Source organism: Meleagris gallopavo, chromosome 1 (assembly GCF_000146605.3).
Source record: "Meleagris gallopavo isolate NT-WF06-2002-E0010 breed Aviagen turkey brand Nicholas breeding stock chromosome 1, Turkey_5.1, whole genome shotgun sequence".
Taxonomy (NCBI): domain Eukaryota; kingdom Metazoa; phylum Chordata; class Aves; order Galliformes; family Phasianidae; genus Meleagris; species Meleagris gallopavo.
Window position 1 is genome coordinate 56,822,157 of NC_015011.2, and position 20,952 is coordinate 56,843,108.

The 20,952-nt window shown below is 38.2% G+C and overlaps 1 protein-coding gene across 1 annotated transcript in view; it reads left to right on the top strand.

Annotated features, from left to right (window-relative positions):
• The window catches only part of BCAT1 (branched chain amino acid transaminase 1), a 63,317-nt gene that overhangs the window by 32,402 nt on the left and 9,963 nt on the right, over positions 1–20,952 (top strand). The window contains exons 3-10 of the mRNA XM_003202509.3: positions 1,134–1,334; positions 4,492–4,602; positions 5,449–5,568; positions 7,872–8,035; positions 9,688–9,830; positions 15,888–15,973; positions 17,745–17,885; positions 19,089–19,163. Of these exons, the coding sequence (XP_003202557.1) occupies positions 1,134–1,334; positions 4,492–4,602; positions 5,449–5,568; positions 7,872–8,035; positions 9,688–9,830; positions 15,888–15,973; positions 17,745–17,885; positions 19,089–19,163 (1,041 nt within the window). The remainder of the gene's footprint in view (positions 1–1,133; positions 1,335–4,491; positions 4,603–5,448; positions 5,569–7,871; positions 8,036–9,687; positions 9,831–15,887; positions 15,974–17,744; positions 17,886–19,088; positions 19,164–20,952) is intronic.

Genomic DNA, 20,952 nt, shown 5'->3' on the forward strand with positions numbered 1-20,952 from the left:
CTCCGGCTCTAAGTTAATTTCACATCTAAGCTATTAGGGAGAACAACAGCAACAAATACTGCCAATATGAAACAGGCCACTGTTCATTAAAGACCTCTTGAAAACCAGGTTATTTACAGAGACGAGTGTGTGTGTGTTCTTTATCAAAAGTTTGAGACTGATCTTTTTGCATTTTGTAAAACCCATGCTGGGTCTGAAAAGTCAAAATGAGTGGTATCTCTGGCAGACCCTCTTTAGTAGTGCTCGTGCGAGTACTTGAACAAGAATCTGATTACTTGCATTCTAGTCTATTCTGTATGAGCACAGAAGAATAATGTTTCCTGTGGGGGTCTGCAATGTGTTCTGAGTCTTGTTAAGAATGAAAATGGAGCTTCACATGGAGCTTCACTTCTCCAATTGTTCTACTCCTTTATGTGTATGAGGGAGAGTGACTTGCTAGAGATCTTGCTTTCCTTCTTCCCGTTGTTCTCTACAATGACTAACACCATCCAAGCTTCTATAAAAAAACATAACCCGTCTCCCCAGTTACAAAAATCTATGGTATATTTCTGCAGCAAGGGAGAGTCGCTACTGCTTATGCAGGGGAACATACAGCCTTCTTTCTAGGAAAATACAAATGTGGCAGACGTGCTAGCATGACCAAGTAATCTGCTGACTCTGATCTCACACCTGTTTTACGCTTTTTTTTTTTTACGATTTAGAGAAAAATCCATGTAACATGCCTGCTTAGTTATGAGGGGGATTAGGTTCTGATGATCTGTTTGTGTTCTGTGATACAGCAAGTGGCAGCTTTTGGAACTTATGTAGATGTGTTATCTAATTGTCATAGAAATTTTTGTCTGGTAATTTTCTATTTGTCTGTGTGTTTTGTTTTTTCTTCACCTTGCACTGCTTCCTCTACTTAAGAGTGCTTCAGATAATACTAACACCTTCCAGTCTAAGCAGCACTCCGCATGTACATACACAGAAATACTTTACCAGTTACCTAAAGGTAGCCACCGTTAACAGTTCTGTCAATTAATATATTTGCAGATTTGAAATATTATGTTTGTCCATGTTCACTGATGTGGGCTCATTTTTAAATAAGTGTGATTTCATTATTTTGTATACATTTTGGTTTCATGTTCCTCCAGGCTTCAGACTTGATCATCACCCCAGCTACGACTCTCAAGGAAAAACCAGACCCCAGTGGTTTGGTATTTGGAACTGTGTTCACTGATAATATGCTGACAATTGAATGGTCCTCAGCTTCAGGTTGGGAGAAACCTTGTATTAGACCACTTCAGAACCTCTCCTTGCATCCAGCCTGTTCTTCTCTGCATTATGCTACTGAAGTGAGTACTGAGTCCTTTTGGAAACCTCGTCTTTGTTTCATTAGCTTCTGAAACCATAGCTTTAGTAATAGTAATACACGGACAGTTAATGCCTTAGTATCCAGGTGCATTTTGAGCTGTTAGCTGATGTCCTTCCAGAATATTTCCCTTATTTATGATAGGATTATGTTTATGTTAATAAAACTCAGATTTGGCTCTGGTGTGTGGATTCCAGCTCACTTAATTTCATAGCCTACTTGAAGGTGAGCACTTTCTTCTATGGTGTCGAATTCGTTTGACGAGGCAAACTGTCAGAGGATCAGTCTAGCTGCTGTCATTGATGTAACTCAGTGAAGCCCTGGATAAAACTGTTGAGATTCTGAGAGCAGTTTTAATTTGAGGACTGAATGTGCACTTTGTGAAGCTTATTTTAAGCTGTTTTGAATGTCCATGGCTTGGATTGTAGGATAGACTAGACAGATGCTTGTTTCCAAACAGGTCTGGAGAGCTCCAGACAAGATCTGAGGCATTCAGCATATCCAGCTATATTCAAGCAGAAAATATTCAACAAGGAACTTTGGAAAATGAAATGTTGAGTCGGAAACCAGCGTGGTTGATAGTTTCCATGCTTAGCTGCTTACTGTCTAAAGTTGCCTTTTGTGTCTCCAGAGCAGCTTCAGCTATACTCACATCTATGAGAGCCTTGCTAGGATACACTGAACTACATGTGAGCGTAGAGTAGAAATGGAAGCCTGCTTCTCCTTCCACCTATGAGTAGGTGGGAGTCTGATGTTAGTGGAGGTGCTTATGCATCTTTATTATTTTCTCTTTCTTTTTTTTTATTATTACTATTTATTTTTTTTAACTGGTAGTGGAAGGGAAGGATCAAGCATTTCCCTTCTTTCCCTTCTCATTTGAGCTCCTACCTTGACTGCTTTTTGTGTTTGCTGTTTTTTCCCACCTAGTCAGCAAGCCTCCAAAAGTCCTACGTCAATTATAATAGGTCCTTGTCATCAATGTTGCAGCTCTTGATCTGCCCAAGGAGCAAGAAACCACGCTGGAGTCCCAAATCTATATTTCACTCTTAGTAGCATATTACTTTAATGCTTGGCCTCTGGCCCAGTTTGAAATCATTGCTAATATGAATATGCTCTTATTTTTTTCCATTTTTTTATTCTTTTACCCTTACTGCATCACGTTTCCTCTAGACAAGAGGACAGACAGAGGAGAATCTGGTGCCAATGCTGTGGCTCAATGAATACGCAGTGGGTATAATAAAAATGATGAATTTGGCATTCCCTCCCCTTTTTCCTTGCCCTTCATAATGCAGTGTGATAGACTGGATCTGCTGAACTTCAGATCCAGCTCCTGTGATGTACAGATGTCAGACAGTATTGCTTGCACACTACTGTAGTAACTAACCATCAAGCAACTGTAACAGTTGCTTCTATTCACGTTAGGCATTTCTGGAGCACATCACTGTCTCCCTTTGTAATGAGCAAGAGGTTTTGCTGAGCTCTGGAAGGTTAAAACTTTTTGGAACAAAAGATTTAACAGCTTGAGAAGACTTTGTGTTTCAGTAATGAAGTAATTCTTATTTCTCTCAAACCATTGATCAAATCTTAGTAGTAACATTCCTTCCTTTTCCCTTTCATTAAAAGTTCTATAAATGTCTTTGGGAGAAGGGTGGGGGGAAACAACTGTTCTGTGATAAGAACATTTAGCATTACGGAAATGTGGTATTAGCTAATGACACAATCAAAATCATATCCAGGTATCAACCGTTAGACCAACTATGCCATTGCTTACTAAGATATTTGTTTCATTGTGTTCTATTTTATTATTTTTCTTGTAGCTGCAATCTTAGGAACTGTTTAAATTTCAAAACAATGTACTAAACTTTTAGTAAGGTTGGCATTGTGATAGGAATAAGATACGTATTGAAGGCAAAAAGTTGGGTTCTAATTCTAATTCTGCTGCATAACTGAATGTATCTAAGGAAAATTGCTGGGATTCCTGCAACCCAGTTACAACCCAGTTAAAATTTGTCATGTGGAAAGACCTAACTCTGTCATGGGACTATACAGAAGCATTCTGAATACTGCATTTCAGTGATCCTAATAGGAAAATGTTGTAGAATTTGATAATAATGAAACCATGAGTGTTGTATTAAAAGTACTTACACAAAAATATAGAATTCTTTTTCCAGAATCAAAAACCTACACATGCTGTCTTCCAATCATATAGAATGTATTTCCAACAAAACAAAAGAATAGAAGTGATGCAATTAAATTTGTGGAACTTCAAGTGAAATTTACTGTGCAAAGAAATGCTTCAGAAAAGAAGCTCTAAAAATCTAAAATCTGTAAGCATGAATGACCCTTCAATTTTACATAAGTATGTATCAATGTGAAGTTATGTAATACATGAGTGATCTACCTATAACTAAGACTGAAAATTATCAGTCTATAACTGCAAATAACTCTGGATATTCTGTGGGCATTTGGGTGCCTTTGCTGTTGCTTGGATACACTGTAGAGTATTCTACTGGGATGGCCCTTTTGGGATGAGTTTCTGGTGAACTTACTGTCATTGCTAACCATCTACATTCTACAGTTTGATGGGGTAATTATGACAGAGCTTCCTTTAAAGTAGAGAAAAAGCATTCACCTGCATTCTTCCTCTAGTACAAAGCTGGTGCACCTATCTCACGTGCTAACTAAACCCTGTTCTACAGCAAAGGGACATATGGGGGAAATGAGTGACCAAGATTTTGCTGCAGCTACACTAAGAACTGCAACAGAACTTTTCTATAAAAAAGAATATTATTTTACTTCAGCCTTTGATAGCAGTCAAGATATGAGGGCACAGTTAAGTCAAACACATGCTACAAATTTTAATGGTGGTAACCAAATTACAAGGTTATCAGTAAGTTCCTTGACAGGAAGATGTATGAGAAGCATGGATAGGTAATCTTTTTTATACAAACATCATAATGCTACTTCACAGGAGTGTGTTGCAAAGATTAAGTGGTTAGCATTTATGCTTTGAGTACTGTGAGCAGGAAAGTGAAGTTCGTTCGTTTCCAAAAAGCATGTCCTACTTTTACTCAGGTCATCATGAGATAGCATGCCTCAATTACTATTTGATTTCTTTTCCCTCCTTTTTGGCTTGGTAGTTGTTTGAAGGATTGAAGGCCTACCGTGGAGTGGATGGCAAAATCCGCCTGTTCCGGCCAGGCCTCAACATGGACAGGATGGCACGATCAGCAAGACGAATGACTCTGCCGGTACGTAGCTAAGGCATCTTACTCTCCTTAAGTCAGAGCATATTTTTATTTTCAGAGTGCAAATCTCCTAAATTTTATGGTACTGTAACACTTCTGAACTACACTAACTCTTGAATAGTTCTCTTAAACTTTAAGAGATCCTATTCAGTGAATGGTTTGAAATTATTTTTTCTGTTAAAAAAAATGTTTTCCTTTCTCCATTGTCCTTCAGATAAATACAGTCTTTTTTCTGAGGGATGACCATTGTTCTGTAGGTACTTGCATGCAGACTACTGATTAAATTGCCTCTGTTATGACTGTTGTTACTTTTCTTTTTACCTCAGTTAAACCCTTTCACATCTGAGTGCCTTCTTTTTTGTTCGTGCTGGAACTTGATGCTGCTTTTAGAAGTTGTATATTGGCCAATTAATTTCCTCCTATGCTTACTTTGCAGTAAATCTGGGAGTCTTAGTGTACCCATTGGAGCATAACCCAAGGGATTCTTCTGCTTTTTGCAGAAGATGGGTTCTGGAGCTCACAGCACTCCCTGGGAAGTGAAGGAGTTGGCTGCACAAGGAGTTCTCTCCATGTGCTTTGAAGGCAAGAAGTATCAGTGGCTCCTTTTATCTACCTCAGGAGGATGCTTTGTAGCATCAGGAGAACATTAAGGATAGTGTATAATAAGGAACAGAGTCAAAGACAGTGGGATCTTGAATCCTTTAAGAAATTAATTCAAGGAAGGTATTGTTGTCCTGTAAAAACCTATGGGCTGATGAGTGTTCAACATAACATATGGATCTATCAAGATGACAGTGTTTGGGTTGTATTTCTTAATTAGATTTTTTTCCTTTCTCTTTTCCTTCCCAGTGCTTTGACCAGAATGAGCTGTTAGAGTGCATCCGGAAACTTGTGGAAGTGGAAAAGGAGTGGGTCCCATACTCAACTGCTGCTAGCCTGTATATCCGTCCTACCTTAATTGGAACTGAGGTTTAAACTTTCTTTTTTTTTAATTTTTAAATTGAGTGTATTTGTATTAGGTTGTATTAGGCAAAAGCCTTCATCCATATAGGAAAATACACAGCAGTCAGTAGGCAAGAGTATTACAGTTGGGGCAGAAGTTATTTTTTGTTTTTACCTGAGTTAGTCACCTGTAGCGCTACTTAGCAAATTTAAGTTGACCACACCACCACCTAGTGGACATACTGGTTCAGAACACAGAGCAAAGTGTTCCAATCGCCTGTTCTAAGCAATTACAGTAAAATTTAAATAAACTTCATTTTTATACTAAAAGAACAAATGCCTTTTAAATTTTAAATGTTAATGTATGCCTTTAAAATACTGATAGCCCGGGGAATATGTGAGAGAACAGAAATTCGCTCTGTACAGTTTTGGAAGATTTTATACAATAAATTATGATTCTTCTACAAGAAACTCTTAGCAGAACTAACAGTGTTAATTTGTTCTTGAAGAACCTGACTTTAGCTGAGACTTCTTAGCAGCTAGATATTAGCACGTGCTCTGTGAGCTGCATATGAATATAAGTGAAGCGTGTGGTATTTATAAAGTTAATTAGAAACTATTTATTTTAATTAAAACTTTACAGTTTTTCTTAGCAGAAAGAGAGAAAGCTGTAATAGAAAAGTGTAGGACAAAGATACTAAAGAATATATGATTCCCAACTAAGCAGGTCACTCCTCTGCAATATCTGTATCTATACATGGCTAACCTACGTTAGCTTTTTGCATTTCACTCATGCTTTAGGACTTCATTAATTTAATCTCTGTAAAGTAGTTGCAAATTTTCACATAGATCACCATTCAGCAACTGTGTAAAGTATTAAAGTTAAAAATTGATATTTTTTTCGTGTTTTGTTTTGGAAGTTTTTTGCTGTTGAGCTTTCTTTCAGGTTAGCCAGCTGGTCTTTCTACAGACAACAAGTGTCATGTTGTCTCTGAGTTGAAATGCTTTGCTAAATATTTTTCAAATTAACCCAGCTAGGAAACTAATCGTTATATCTACTGAATGGTTGCATTAGAATGAGGCAGTTCTCAGTTGTTTAATATTTCTCTTGTTAAAACTTTTGCTGGAAGAGTAAGGTGGACAGAAATCAAAAGCACCCTCTCTACAACTGAAGAAGGCTTATTTGAATTTTCCAGTAGTTCCATGTTTACACTATTATTTCACCTCCCAGACTAGCTTCATGCACTTTGTGCAGAGTATTTGCTTAGAGTTTTGGTCCTTTTAAATAACATTTTTTGTTTTAGTGGAGACCTAACCTAAGAAAGCAAGGACGAGCTTGTAGTTTCCAGGGGACTAGTTCCTCTGAGAGGAGAGGAAATAGTAAGTAGCTCATTTAGCTGCATACAACATCCCAAGAGTTGCATGTAGTGCAGGACCTCCAGAGGTTCATTCCAATCTAAATCATTTTGTAGTCAGTTTAGACTGAGGTGTGGGTGTCCAACTTTTTGGCTTGCCTGGGCCGCACTGAGTTGAAGAGAAATCGTCTTGGGCTGCATACAAAATATATAATACAGTTAATATATGTAAATTGCAAAACTTCTTTTGTTTTTTTTGTATAACCTGCAACAAGAATAGAAAACTAAGTGGGTTAGACACATGATCTGGAGCTTTGCTAAGAATCATACAGCTAAAGAGAATTTTGACTTTGACCTATGTCAGACTTTTCTCCTTCATCTTTAAATGTTGATGATGATGACCTGAAGTGTGAGAAGCCATCAGAGGGGGTGCAGGAAGCAGGTTATTTCCTGTCCTGCTGTGTGAACCATTTACAATAGATAAATCATTTTAGGCTGTCACTCTGCACAGAGCCATCACTTGACTCTCCAGCAGTTCCAGTTCTAATAGTTATTGGCTAATTCTCATCACTAATACAGCTGACTGTGGTTTCTACACTGTTGTTATTGCTAGTAGTGGTCCTTCCATCTGTCCTCACATGGCTTCACATGCCACTACTCTGATCAATTCATAGAACTACATATTGGTTTTTTGAGATAATTTCTGAATTCTTAAATAGCTTCAAGATTAATATATAAATAAGTAAAAAAGCCATAAGTGAATGGTGACAGCATGTAAAATTACGGCTATATTAATTTGACTGGGAAGGAATTTAGGTAAATATTTCCTCTTCATTGCAGATCTTCACATTGTTCTGGTAAAAGCACTCCCTGTTGTGGAGGGAGTGGAAGTGTTTCCAAAGCTAATTACACATCATTTGATGTTTGGAACGAAGTTCACCAGTAACTTGCCTTGCTTATATTCCTTATTTTTAGCCTTCTCTTGGAGTGAAGAAGCCAACTAAAGCCCTCCTGTATGTCATACTGAGCCCTGTGGGTGCTTACTTTTCAAGTGAATGCTTTGATCCAATATCATTATGGGCAGATCCGAAATATGTAAGAGCCTGGAAAGGAGGAACAGGAGACTGCAAATTGGGAGGGTAAGTAAACCTGATTCTGCATTTGTGTGGAATCTTCATATACTTCAAAAAAGAGATTCATTTTTTTAGTGATTAATCTAAGGCAGCAGAAATAGATGTATTAGATACAGGAGTTAAGCAAACAACATACTATGACAAGAATTTCAAAACTGTATTTTTTTAATATTTCTTACACAATTCAATTGCATATTTTTTCTTTGGACTTCTTGGAGAGAGAATTATACATCATCTCAAGTTGAGAAACTGGGCCTGGAAAATGTCCATATTATACTCCGACTGCTTCCCTTGCAGAAGTTGACACTGAAGATACAACTTCTGTGATACAGCATTCATTATAGCAACCTGCTGCCAGCTGGGCAGTCAGCAGTGTTGACTGTTGAACTTCTGCCTTAGCAGACTGTCTTTGACAAGCCATCTGCAGTAAGCTGGGAGTATACAGGTGTCTGTGGAAAATCAAAAGACAATTATTTGTGTGTACTTGACCATGGTCTGGAAGTTTTCTGCTGAACTAGGCCAAAGCACCACTTACATAGTGGTTAATGTCCAAGTACTTGAGTTGTCTGAATGAAGCTGCTTAGGACTTCACCAGAGCAAGCAACTTGGATGTTGTTAGATAAAGTGACTTCATTATGTATACTTGGTTATTGGTTTAAACAAAGATTCTTAAACCTTCCTGAGAGGTTTTTTTCTAGACAAGATGTTCAATTTGACAAGTATTTGTCAAATGCTGCCTAGTTGAGCTAATAGAATCAAGTGGCAAGAAAATTGCTTTCCTTACATTTCTTCTGATGTTTTGAGATTTTTACTGTCTACTTGTATGGTTTTGTTTAGTTTTGGAAATATATTATTTCCTGGACACTATTTTATCAGCTGTTACAATGAGAATACTCTGGAATCACTGCTGACTTGATTGGCAATTGTAGCCCACAGGTGAGATGTGAATTCAAGAGCAGTCAGCACTTTGGAGCTGCTGTCTTGGGCTTGTGATAACTGTTGAAGATCTGAAGCAATAGGGTTTGTGTTTTTTTCCCCTTTAGAGCAGGTACAGGGTGAACATGAATTATGAAGTCAGGTTCACCATGTAGACAGCATTTTACAAAAACATTTGCCTCTCCAGGATATAGAATTCATCAAGGCCAGTCTGTAGCTTCTAGAGCTACTAGTTCTGTAAATGTCTTTTACTGGACAAGAAACAGCTCACCTTTGAAGATTCTGTATTTCAAGAGATCTATTCACCTGACATATAAGGTGAGGTGGATAGTTTGACTTTTACTTTTTAAAAACCATGAGCTGGATGGGAATTGTTCTCTCTCCAGGATTCCAGCTGCTACATAAGGATAAATTATTTGCTAAGCTATTTACTTGCAATGATTGAAGCATTCAGAAAATGGGAGATTTGTTTTTGAGAAAATTTGAATGAGTGTGTTTCAGCTGTTGATGCTCCTTAGCTATTCACAGTTTTTGGCTTGTTGATACAAAATGATTTAGTAAAATACCAGGAAAGAACTTCCAGTAAAGTATCTCAGGGAGAAGCAGTGATTAAACAGAGCACTTACTCATAAAGGAGATGTGTACTGAACCATCCATAGAAATAAGCAAATACTCATCCAGACACTCATTATCTGTTTGCTCTTTCTTTTTGTTTCTGAAAGGAATTATGGTTCTTCTATTTGTGCTCAGCAAGAAGCCCTGGAATTAGGCTGCCAGCAGGTTCTGTGGCTGTATGGAGAAGATCACCAAATAACCGAAGTTGGAACAATGAATCTATTTCTCTACTGGGTAAATGAAGATGGAGGTACAGTAACACACAAAATGAAAACTCTAATAGAATAGACAGTTGGGACCACAGTGCAGTTAGTCATATTATGTGTACAAGGCTTCTAGAAGCAAATTTGACCCCCCAGATACTGTCATAAATATTTTTCGTGGTAGTGGGATAGTTACCTTCTCCCATAATTCATGAAATGATTGTTACGAGTGCAGATCATAAATTTTTTAATGAAAAAGGTTTAACAAAATTAATTTCTGTTCTGAAAACTGGTAGGTGACTGTTAATCATACCATTGTAAAAGAGATGATCTCAGAGCAGCTGTGAGCACAGCATGTTGATAACATACTAATCTGCGGAAGCCGTCCACATGTTCAGGGGAGAGTGTAGTCATACAAAGGATCACACTGCAATTCACTGTCAGTTTTAGATGATGTTTCATCTTGGTGATGGCGTGTCAGAAACAATGCAGCCATGTTAAAGATGCTTTATGGTTGTGCTACTCTCGAATGGTTCCCATTCTCACTTTCCAGCAAGTTCCTGAAGCATGACCAAAAGTGCTTCAGCATCTGACTGATAAAGCACTAAACTCTTTCTGTGAAGAATTTGAACATCCAGTGGAGGCAGACAGAAATATGTCAATTGGCATTCCACATCACTAGTGTTCTGTCAATACTTTAAAGATATACTATCATTCTTAAATATATTTTTACCTTTTTGCATCTCCAGTCACCTGTGAGTATTGTACATGTTGCTTAGAAAACTGTCTAGTTAATGAGGAGCCATTTATTTTGGTGTCTCAGAATTCAGCATCTCAGAAACACCCACAGTGGTTCAGAAGTCTACATGAATTTGAGTCTTTGGAGAACTGAGCCAGTTTATCTGGTGGTGAATGGAAGGATGCCTCTTGATTTTCATGAGTTCTTGCCCTCCATGAAAATTGTTAATGAATTTTTGCATGGCATCATATGCAGAGTTTAATTTCTGGTATAGCCAGAGTGCCATGGCTAGCTTTGAAAATTGACAGTTTCCTGACAGTGCTCATGGGAATCCTGCTACCTGACTCTCATGCCCAGTTTCTTTTCTTATTCTTCTACAAAATCTTTAGCATTTCTGTAAGAAGAGAAATTATGTTCTCTCCGTGCTGAATGAGTCTGTGAAGTCACTTTTAATATGAGAAATCTTGTTGTTAAAGCACCAGTGGACTTGTCAGTGTATTTATATGCCTTGTGTAACTTTGCTAGAGAGACATAAAAATAGATTCTGGCTCATTCTAGCCAAGGAAAGGACAGTGAAGGGAGTACATGATTAGAATTCAGTGTTCTTATTGTACTTAAACCAGGAATATGCTGGAATTACCCAGCTGCTGCACCGTTCTTTTCCAAAGATCTGCCAATCACTGTGTTACCAGTGTACAACTGAATAGTGCCATTGTGAGGTGGCTGTAACAAACAACTTGTAATTCATGCCACCCAAGCTAACTGTATACTGGCAAACCTGCCATTTCATGCGACACGGTCATTAGCATCGTTGGAGCACTTTGCAGTCTTTCAGTGTGGCGATTAATGCTTAGTTTGTGATATCTTTGGTTGAAAAATCACTCCTGCTGACAATGTGTGCCATCATATACCTGCTTAAAGCCTTACATTGTGATTTAAAGAGCATTTGCCATTATTTTCTCTTACTTTGCAACAGATAGTTAGGCAGTGCGTTTGTTTTGTTATGCAAATTCTGCAGCTGAGAGAGTGATCTAACACAAAAATAGCGAGGCAGAAATTGCAAACGATCATCAAAAGGAAAATGCTCTTGTTTGTGTGTTCAAGGGTCACTGCAGGATAGTCTGAACGTGCTCTATGTGGTGTTGCAACAAACCAAGTTTCCAACTCTGTAAAGTCCAAACTAAGAAACGTCCATACTTCCAATGAAAGTAGGGTTTTCTTGTAAGCTTTTGCTGTATATTTTCAGTTATAGCATTGCCTCTAAACGTGACAAGTTGTTTTGGATAGCAGAGGAACCTGAAAGAATGTCTCATTTATAACATTGTGGAGGTAGTTGGAGGAAACTACTCAATTTCTTGTAAAACAGTATGCCGAGCTCTGTGCTACTTATATGCCCACTGCTCCTCTGGCTGAGGCTTTCTACTGTTTCATAAATAAAGGAGCGTGATATTTCATTCATCAATGACTGTTTGCAGTTTATGTTCACAAAATGAAAATTTTAGTCACCCAGCTGTGCTTTCCACCTGCCTCTTCAGAGCACATAACAATCCCAAGAAGCCGTCAACATTGAAACTCCTGTTTCCTTTAATAATATTGGTTCTTCTGCTTAGAATTTAGGCTTGACTTTGTGAAAAAATGTAGAATTTAAATATATGTCTAAACTGAAGGTTGCTAATTAGAAAAGTTCTGCATTTTCCAAAAATTGAATTTCTTAAGAATGATTTGGAACCATCTGGGCTCTACTTCTAGCTTTACTGATAAGATGTAAATAGCATTCAGGTATTACTTGATGTTTTTGCGCTGTTATTAAAATGGGGAGAAATAGTACTCAGTTTAAAATAGCACACATTAAGTTAAACGTTCTAAAGAATCCTCTAGTACACTCAGTTAAAATACCAGGCAACTTGATTTTTATTTTTAGTAGTTAAAGGATTATTTCTACTGCATGAATGTGTTAGAATCATAGAATTTTTTTAGTTGGAAGGGACACTTAAATGTCTTCTAGGCAAACTCCCTTGCAGTGAACTGCAGCTCAGTCAGGTTGCACAGAGCCCTGTCCAGGCTGTCCTTGAATGTCTCTAAGGATGGGGAATCCACAGTCTCTCTGAGTAACCTGTTCCCGTTATCAGGTAGGCTATATGGAAAGTAATTATTGTGCCTTCTGCTGCATTAGAAGCACATGGCAAAAGCATAGTGGAGAGAGCAGCTCGAATAAGGTGCTAGACAGAGAAACAGAAAGAAAAGTAATTGAAGAATGTAAATCAGCTGAGAAACAAAGATGAAGTGATTTCATGAGGGGAAAATAGAAGAAAAGCCTAAGGGAAAAACAAGGAGGAGACAGAAATAGAAAGGGCCAGAACAAATTGGGAACAGAAATCAGCCATCTGTAATAGTGAAACCAGGGTTTCCTGGGTTCTCTTTGATCCCGAAGGTCATTTGGTATCTGTTATAATTTTGGTAAAATATATTATTGTAAATTTCTCTGCATTGTTGTGGTGCAACTAGTACTGAAATCATCTTATGTTTGGAATATTATCTCATATGTTCATAAATGAAAGTGTATAAAAATGGAAGCATTGTAAAATGAAAGTCTTCATTTTAAAAGTACCTTTAAGCCTTCTGAGGGAGTTTCTTAGTTATGGCATGCTGTAGTAAGTGGGCACATCAATACGACGGGAGGATCAGTATGATAGAAAGGTGCTATAAGGGAAGGGAAAAAGATTGCTTACTCATATCAGAAGATTCCAGGTTTGCAGAGGAAAGCTGCACCAGGGAAGAATCTCCAGAAAGAGTTCCTTCCCTAGTGGCAGTCAGCCCTTAAATGAGGTCTAAGAGAGGTGCAGCCAGGCTTCACCCCTTCTGGTCACACAGCTGAATTGCCTTCACCTGTGCTCCCAGGGCTGACCAGGTCCTTTCCCCAGGTGCTCAATCAGTGGTTCAGGCCATGACACAACAGTTCCCATACGCGTGCCTGTACCATACCTGGTGCAATGGGACATCGGACTGGAAAGTGCTATTACTTCTGATACGATAACGAGTAATAACAGTAGTCAAATGAAGAGAAACATCAGCGTTTTCCTTCAGATGCCTTTTTTCCCTTTTCTTGTTGCTATAGATTTTCAGGCGTCTAGCCCATGAAAATAACTCAGAAGGCACATTGAGTCTGTGAGCTCACAGTCTGTTTTCCTGGAGATGGACAATTTGATGTCATGTGGAGACTGCTTTGGCATCAATTCACAGAGAGAACGAGCTTTTTGGCATGTGATGTTGTTTAGTATTATTATCTCTGCTGGGTACCAGGGGGAGCAGATGTTCCTCGCGTGGCCCCAGGCTGGTAGGCATCATATGTGGGCTTGACAAAATTAGGCAGAGCAGACTATCTGAAACATTAGGACTCCTGCATCCTGTCTGCTCAGTGCTGTTTAGGGGCTGGTTTGTCCTGGCACCTTTTCAAAATAGCTCACATCACTGAATATATGTTGTTGAGCTTAAACAGGTTGTGGCTAAGATTTGTGGCCAAGGCACCACCAAACAGAATGTTATCGGGTACGTAGGTACAAACTTTGGCATTAAGGTCCATGATAGTTTAAGCTTTCTGCTAGAGGAATACTCTCATGTGGCTGTGGACTCTGCAGACATAGCTGGTGAGCTGTAGAACATCAGCTTTCTAGGGTTCAGAACTGAGACCTGTGTCTCACTGAGAGTTTTAAATGTCCTCTTCACTTGATATCTGTGTCAAAATAGGACCTGATAGGCATCATGATTAGGAGTGAAGAACTTTGTATTGCTTTTGACTGTATGAGAAACAAGAGACAGCTGCTGTACTTAGGAAGTTGGGACAGGCTAGAGAATGACACTACTGGTGAGTCAAACCAGAGTAGAATATATAGCTCATTTTAGAGCATCTCACTTAGACATTTTGGCATGGTAGTTTGTCTATTACATATGTGTGTATAAGGGACATGGAAACATAGGTCAGAGAATCTTGTAGTTGCAATAAATCCATGGCTGGTTGCACTAAAACTAATAGATATTTCCAAGAGAATGTGCAATAAGTAACAAATTCAGTGAACAATTGTATTTATTATCCTTTGTTTCTCCTATTTTACCGCAGCTCCTGAAATCCTGAGAAGCCCATGCTGTAGTTGTCTTTAATCTGTACATGCAGTGGCTGCCAGGCAGCATTTGTGCAGATTATCTACCTGACAGTTGAAAACAGAGTCCTCAGCTGCTAAGTTCAACTTGGTCTCTCTCAGTGCAAGGATGAACAGCATGTTTCTGCCTTCTTGTTTCCCTGACCTACAGAAGTTTTTTAAAACTGCTGCTTCTTCAGTCTTGGTTCAAACAGCCTGGATTCAATGATTATTTGTTAGGGGGAGTAAAGGTCATAATGGCAATATGAAGATGCATATCTTGTTCCTTGATTTGATCTCAACTAGGTGATGTAAAAAGCTTTCATGGCTTGTAAATTCTATAAAGAGCTTAATATCTTCATAAATAATAAAAAAGAATAAATAAGATAATAAAAATAAAAAAGATAGTGGATTCTTATTGGGAAGAGAAAATAGTTAGAAAAAAAATTATGAAGAGTGTTATTAGAAAACTAGAAAGACCCACTGACTGTGAATTTAAGTATTTACCAAGTATGGATCACTGTATATTACTGCTAGTAATTAGTAAATGTTGGATCAACATTTAGGTAATGTTCTTTTTCTTGAAAGCAAAAACAAGCTAACAAACCAAACTAGCTGAACAGTTCTAGTTGTTGGTGATTTTGGAATTTTATTGGGACTGCTCTTTTTGAGTAAAGACAAAATTAGGAGACAAAAAAAAGACATCTAGACCAAGAGGAAAGATCATTAGGGAGGTGTCTTCTCAAGAAGCATTTACCAAAGTTTTTACTTCTTTGCTAGTTCAGTAAATAAGCCTTAAAATTCCCTGCAAATGTTTCATTTTAATGTTTGGAAGTAGAAATACTGAACCCCATGTACCAAAATAAAGTAAAGCAGTTCAGAGAGAGTCATCATCTGCCTTGGCATTATTAGGTATGACTTTCTTTTGTGTCTCTGTAGGCTGAATTTGAAGACTGAGCTGTTCCCTGTAACTGCACAGTGAATCCATAATACACTGAGGAATAAATTTTGCTACCAGGCTTTAGCCATATATTAATTAATAAATTAAATATATTTCTTCACCATCCAGTCAGGTATATTTGAAAGGTTCCAAACACTCAACAACTTACTGTAGTTGAATTTGTGCGATTTGTGTTCACATAACTCTGAGAATCTTTCATATTACAGAGCTAAGATTTTAATGTTAATTTTTTGTTGTTGTTGTTTATTTTGCTTTCTCTTGTATGTGATAGAAAATGAACTGGCAACTCCACCTTTAGATGGCATCATCCTTCCAGGAGTGACAAGACAAAGCATTTTGGATTTGGCATGCAACTGGGTGAGTGCTTTGGCCATGCCAGTAGTGGTTTCAACTCTCACAAAATCTACTAAAGTAAGCATTCCTTTTCCTCTTTATCCAAAAGTTCAACTAATTTGGTCAAATCCCTTAACCTAAATGAGAATTAAGAGATGAGATTCTGGGCATCATCATCAGAAAACCCGTATCTATCACATGGAACAATACTGAACTTGTTAGCTCTGTATAGTATTTAACATGAACATTCTCCTTAAGTCTACTATCACCATTAACATAAAGCAAGGGTATAAATGATTACCATATATGATCACAGCTGTACTTTATTCATCAGGACCCTGTATCTCCACTAATTTCTCATGGTTTCATTCAAAGTTATGTTCAGGAAAGAATAACAGAAATAAGGCATGTTGTGATACTTTTCCTCTGGTATTCTCTAAGCTTCCAACCACGTGTAAACTGAAGGACTTCCTGATACACAGTTCATAGTTATGTCATTTAAATCCAACTCATAATGAAAAGAGTTAAGCATAGAATACATAGACATACATAGAATCACCAAGGTTGGAAAAAACCCACAGGATCACCCATCACCAATAGTTCTCACTGAACCATGTCCCTCAACACAATGTCCAAACGTTCCTTGAACACCTCCAGAGCTGGTGACTGCACCACCTCCCTGGGCAGCCCATTCCAGTGTCTGCAGCCCATTCCAGTGCCTATGCTGCATGGGGTAGGTACATTTGCCACTTGTTCATCTGCATTGAACTGTTATGCATCTTTACTCAAACTAATACTCCTGCAGTCTGGAATAAAACTAGTGTAGATGTGCATATGCAATTCTCAGTCATGTCTCCTTACAAGATAGACAGTTGTTCCCAGTTGCTAGAACTCTTGAATAGTTACTTGTCTCCTAGTTTTTGTACTGTCTTCCTGACTTGTATTTCCTCACCTACTTGAAACTCTTCTTACATGGTGTCTGGTGTCCCAGCCCCTCTCTCCAAATGCTCTTCTATCCAGCACTAATAATATTTTTTTGTTCTCTTAAGCACCTCTGTTCCATATTTAAAAGCATGCATGTAAAGCAGGGGCTAAGCTTTAGTTTGGCCTGCTAGGACAATGAAATCTACATAAAACCATGAAATTGAAAGTTCAGTGTTTACTATTGTTCTTTAAAAGTTTCCCCTCAGTCAGTTGCTATTCATACTTAGAGAACTTACAGAAAGTAAAACATTTCCTTTCTAGAGATTGTGTCCCACATGAATTGCTGTACTAATACCTGCTGCACAGTTAATTTTTGTGGATGACAGCAGCATACATGCATGCATCTAGCTGGCATTACAGGTAGAATTAAAAAATGTATTTTGCTGAGGAATTGTCCAAGAGTATAATGCTAAGTTCTTATGCAAAACCGAGTCAAACTTCACAATGCTTGAGACCAGGAGTTGGCAGGTCCTGTGTCACATAATCCATGACAAGTTAAGCTGTATTATTCCCTAATACAGTATTGATATTCTGTATCAAGTCAGTGGAAAGTGCTGCTTAATCATCAGCACTGTACCTAGCAAACTATTGGCTTTCTTGAAGGCCATTTTTTTCATTGGTCTATCTTGAATAATACTGTGAGGTTTGAAAAGATCATAAGATCACAGCCAAAATTTGACTCATTGCAGTTGGGCTAAGTAAAAATACTAGATAGTTCTGTTAGAGATGTTTCAACAATGAGAAACAAACAAAAATACGTTTATTTTTTAAACATGTAAGTATTTTTTTTCATTTGATTCTTCTTGTGCAGGGAGAATTTAAAGTGTCTGAGCGTTACATCACTATGAGTGACCTGACAGCTGCCTTGGAAGAGAACAGAGTGAAGGAGATGTTTGGGGCTGGAACAGCTTGCATTGTATGTCCTATCTCCAAAATTTTGTATAAGGGCAAGGTAAGATAATATCACTTTCCCTTCTTCTCTGGAATTTTTCTCATAATTGTTTGCTGCTGGAAAAACAGACAAACAAGCAGCAACAGCAGCAAAAACCACCATACAGGTGAGATAGAAAAGGAGTACTGCTTGAGGATCATAGGAAGGCACAAATATGTTGTTTGCTAAGTGAGTTGCTGATATGTTGTAAGAAGAGAAGACTCCCTCTCATCTTCTGGTCTTTTTTTTTTTTTTTTCCTGCTTATAACTAAGCAAAGTCACAAAATCTCAGTTCCTGAAAATGTGTGTAATAGTTCCCAGCCTGATTGGAAATACAGAAAAATACATTTTTCTACCTTTCTTTTATTGAAAGTTTTTTTCAAAAATACAAGGCTTCCAGGATAGGTAAGAGGGGAAGGACTTCTGTCTGGAGTCAAATTTCTGAACCACTGCATTCATTCTTCCTTAGATATATCTGTTTTTCATCCCTCAATGCAAGGAATCCAGCTGTGGTAGAGGAGTTGTGTCAGGAGAATGCACATCTGCTTCTACGTATTGTGCACCATATGGGAGATTTCTCCCGTACAGATGGAATTTCACAGGCATTTCTTTAGCCTGTTAGGCAGAGTTGATGCTATTAAATCAGCACAAAGTTAATTCATAAGCCTGGAGAATTTCAGATGGATGCATAGGTGCTTTGTTGCATCAAATATGACATGTACAGTAAAAGTATGTGAAGTGATAGTTCTTGAATTAATAAGATGGAATAAATGTACTGATATTATGTGCTAAGATAATTTGAAAGACATCCAGGTGCTAATCTTATCAACTATAAATGTACTTGTTGCATTTCTGCACAATATACTCTGAAATGAAATACTGTGTGTAGCAGTTCTGCTCTGGCTTGTGCGATTTATTGTCCATTTTGGACAGATCTTTTGGAGAGCTTGGATTGGCCTTTGTTTGAAAGCTGCAAAATAGTACAACTAATTTAACTTTTCACTGGCTGAGCATGCTCTCCTATAAAAACATTACAACAAACTTGTAAGAAGGTCTAGAAAACTTGATAAATACTTATTAAAATCCCTGTTGTCCCTAAGGTATTTATATGTATATAAAGTTGTATGTTATTTCATCTCTCTGTCTCTCTCTTTCTCTCTCTCTCTCGCTCTCTCTCTTTCCATCCCTGCTCCCCCTGACCCTCTCACCTTCATTCAATGTCAGCATTTGCACATTCCAACTATGGAAAATGGACCTCAGTTAACCACCCGGATCCTGAATAAACTGACTGATATCCAGGTAAGATATTTTATCTTCTTTAATCAGATAAAATAGTAAATGGTGACAATATGAAAACCTTGAAAACAAGTATTTTTTAATAATGTTAGTGTAGACATAATATTATGTCTTTGCTTGGTGTGGTTAATTTATCCATTTTTTTCATTATCTTGAAAAAATATGATGCAGATTTTTTCCATATTCATCTTCCAAACTGGATAACGTTATTACAAGTTCCTTTTTAAGGGAAATACATAAATGAATAGATGAAATGTCTTAATAACCACAATCATAAATGAATGTGGGCTAATCAATAAACATAAACATTCAGTAGGCACAATACTATCTTCCTCATCATAGGATCATAGAATGATGTAGATGGAAGGAACCTTAAAGACCACCTAGTTCCAATCTCTCTGCTGTGGGCAGGGTTGCCAACCACTAAATTGGACAAAGGTTGTTGCCCAGGGCCGCATCCAACCTGATCTTGAACACCTCCAGGGATGGGGCATCCATAACTTTTCTGGGCAGCACGTGCCAGTGCCGCAGCACTCTCTGAATGGTAATATCTAATCTCAATCTCCCCTCTTTTAGTTTAAAACTGTTCCCCACTGTGTAAAGAGTCTGTCTGCCTCCTGTTTCTAAGCTCCTTTTAGGTACTGTAAGGCCACAATTGGGTCTCCTCAGAGCCTTCTCTTCTCCAAGCTGAACAAGCCCGGCTCCCTCAGTCTTTCTTCATAGGTGAGGTGCTCCAGCCCTCTGATAATCTTTGTGACCTCCTCTGGACCCACTTCAACAGCTCCACCATGTTTTCTTGTGCTGAGTGCCCCAGGCCTGGATACAGTACTTCAGATAGGACCTCACAAAAGGAGAGCAGAGGAGGACAAACACCTCCTTCTCCTTGCTGGCCGCCCCTCCATTGATGCAGTCCAGGTTGCAGTTGGCCTTCTGGACTACAGGCGCATTTGTATAACTCTTGTGTTACCTTCTGATGTCTAAGTGATGCTTCTGAAATCTGTGTTAGGGCCTTGAGCAATACATGGTTAGTTTGAATTGCCACAAATCATTTCTAATTGCAGTCCTGAAACAGCTCAGCATCAAAAAGAGTTGAAGTCAGTTCTAGCACGTTCTTGGATGTCTTGTGTGACAGGTTAGGTACTTAGCAGTTTGTATTACAAGACAAGTAAGTGCCTTCAGTAGAAAAATGGCTTTTGAAAATCCAGAATTGTTTTATAAGACTGCACTGGAATGTGAGTCTTTCTCCCTTGGCCAATAGATAGTGAGTGGACTATCAAGGCATATTTATGCAGCCTGTTTCCAGAGGCTGCCTTCCTTCTCTACTCCTTCTCTTCCCACACCTATCCCGCCTTCCTTCAAGAGTCAGGAGGAGGCTGCAGTGTATATTGCTTCTAACCATTATGTTCCTTGGATCTTTACACCTTATAGCTGTGCATGCAGAATTGAATGTATTTACATGTGTTCATTAGTTGCAGGTGAACAATAAATCCATCACTCCTGAAATCTGCTGGGTTATTACATACAGAGATGTACATGTATTTCTGTGTCTGCTTCTTTAAAAAGCTCAGGAGAATCTGAACACTATATTGTTAGAAACTTTGTTTTAAAGGAAATCACAGCTGCTTCCCTCTAAGAGTTAATTAGTATTTGCTGGTTGCATATCTGCACTTCCCTATTTGTGGAGAGATCTACTTGGAATTATATCCAAGTGGGCCTCAGATTCTCGTTCAGAGAACGTTTCTGTAACACAGAGAATGGAGTATATCATATTCCTAAAATCTCAAGAGATTTT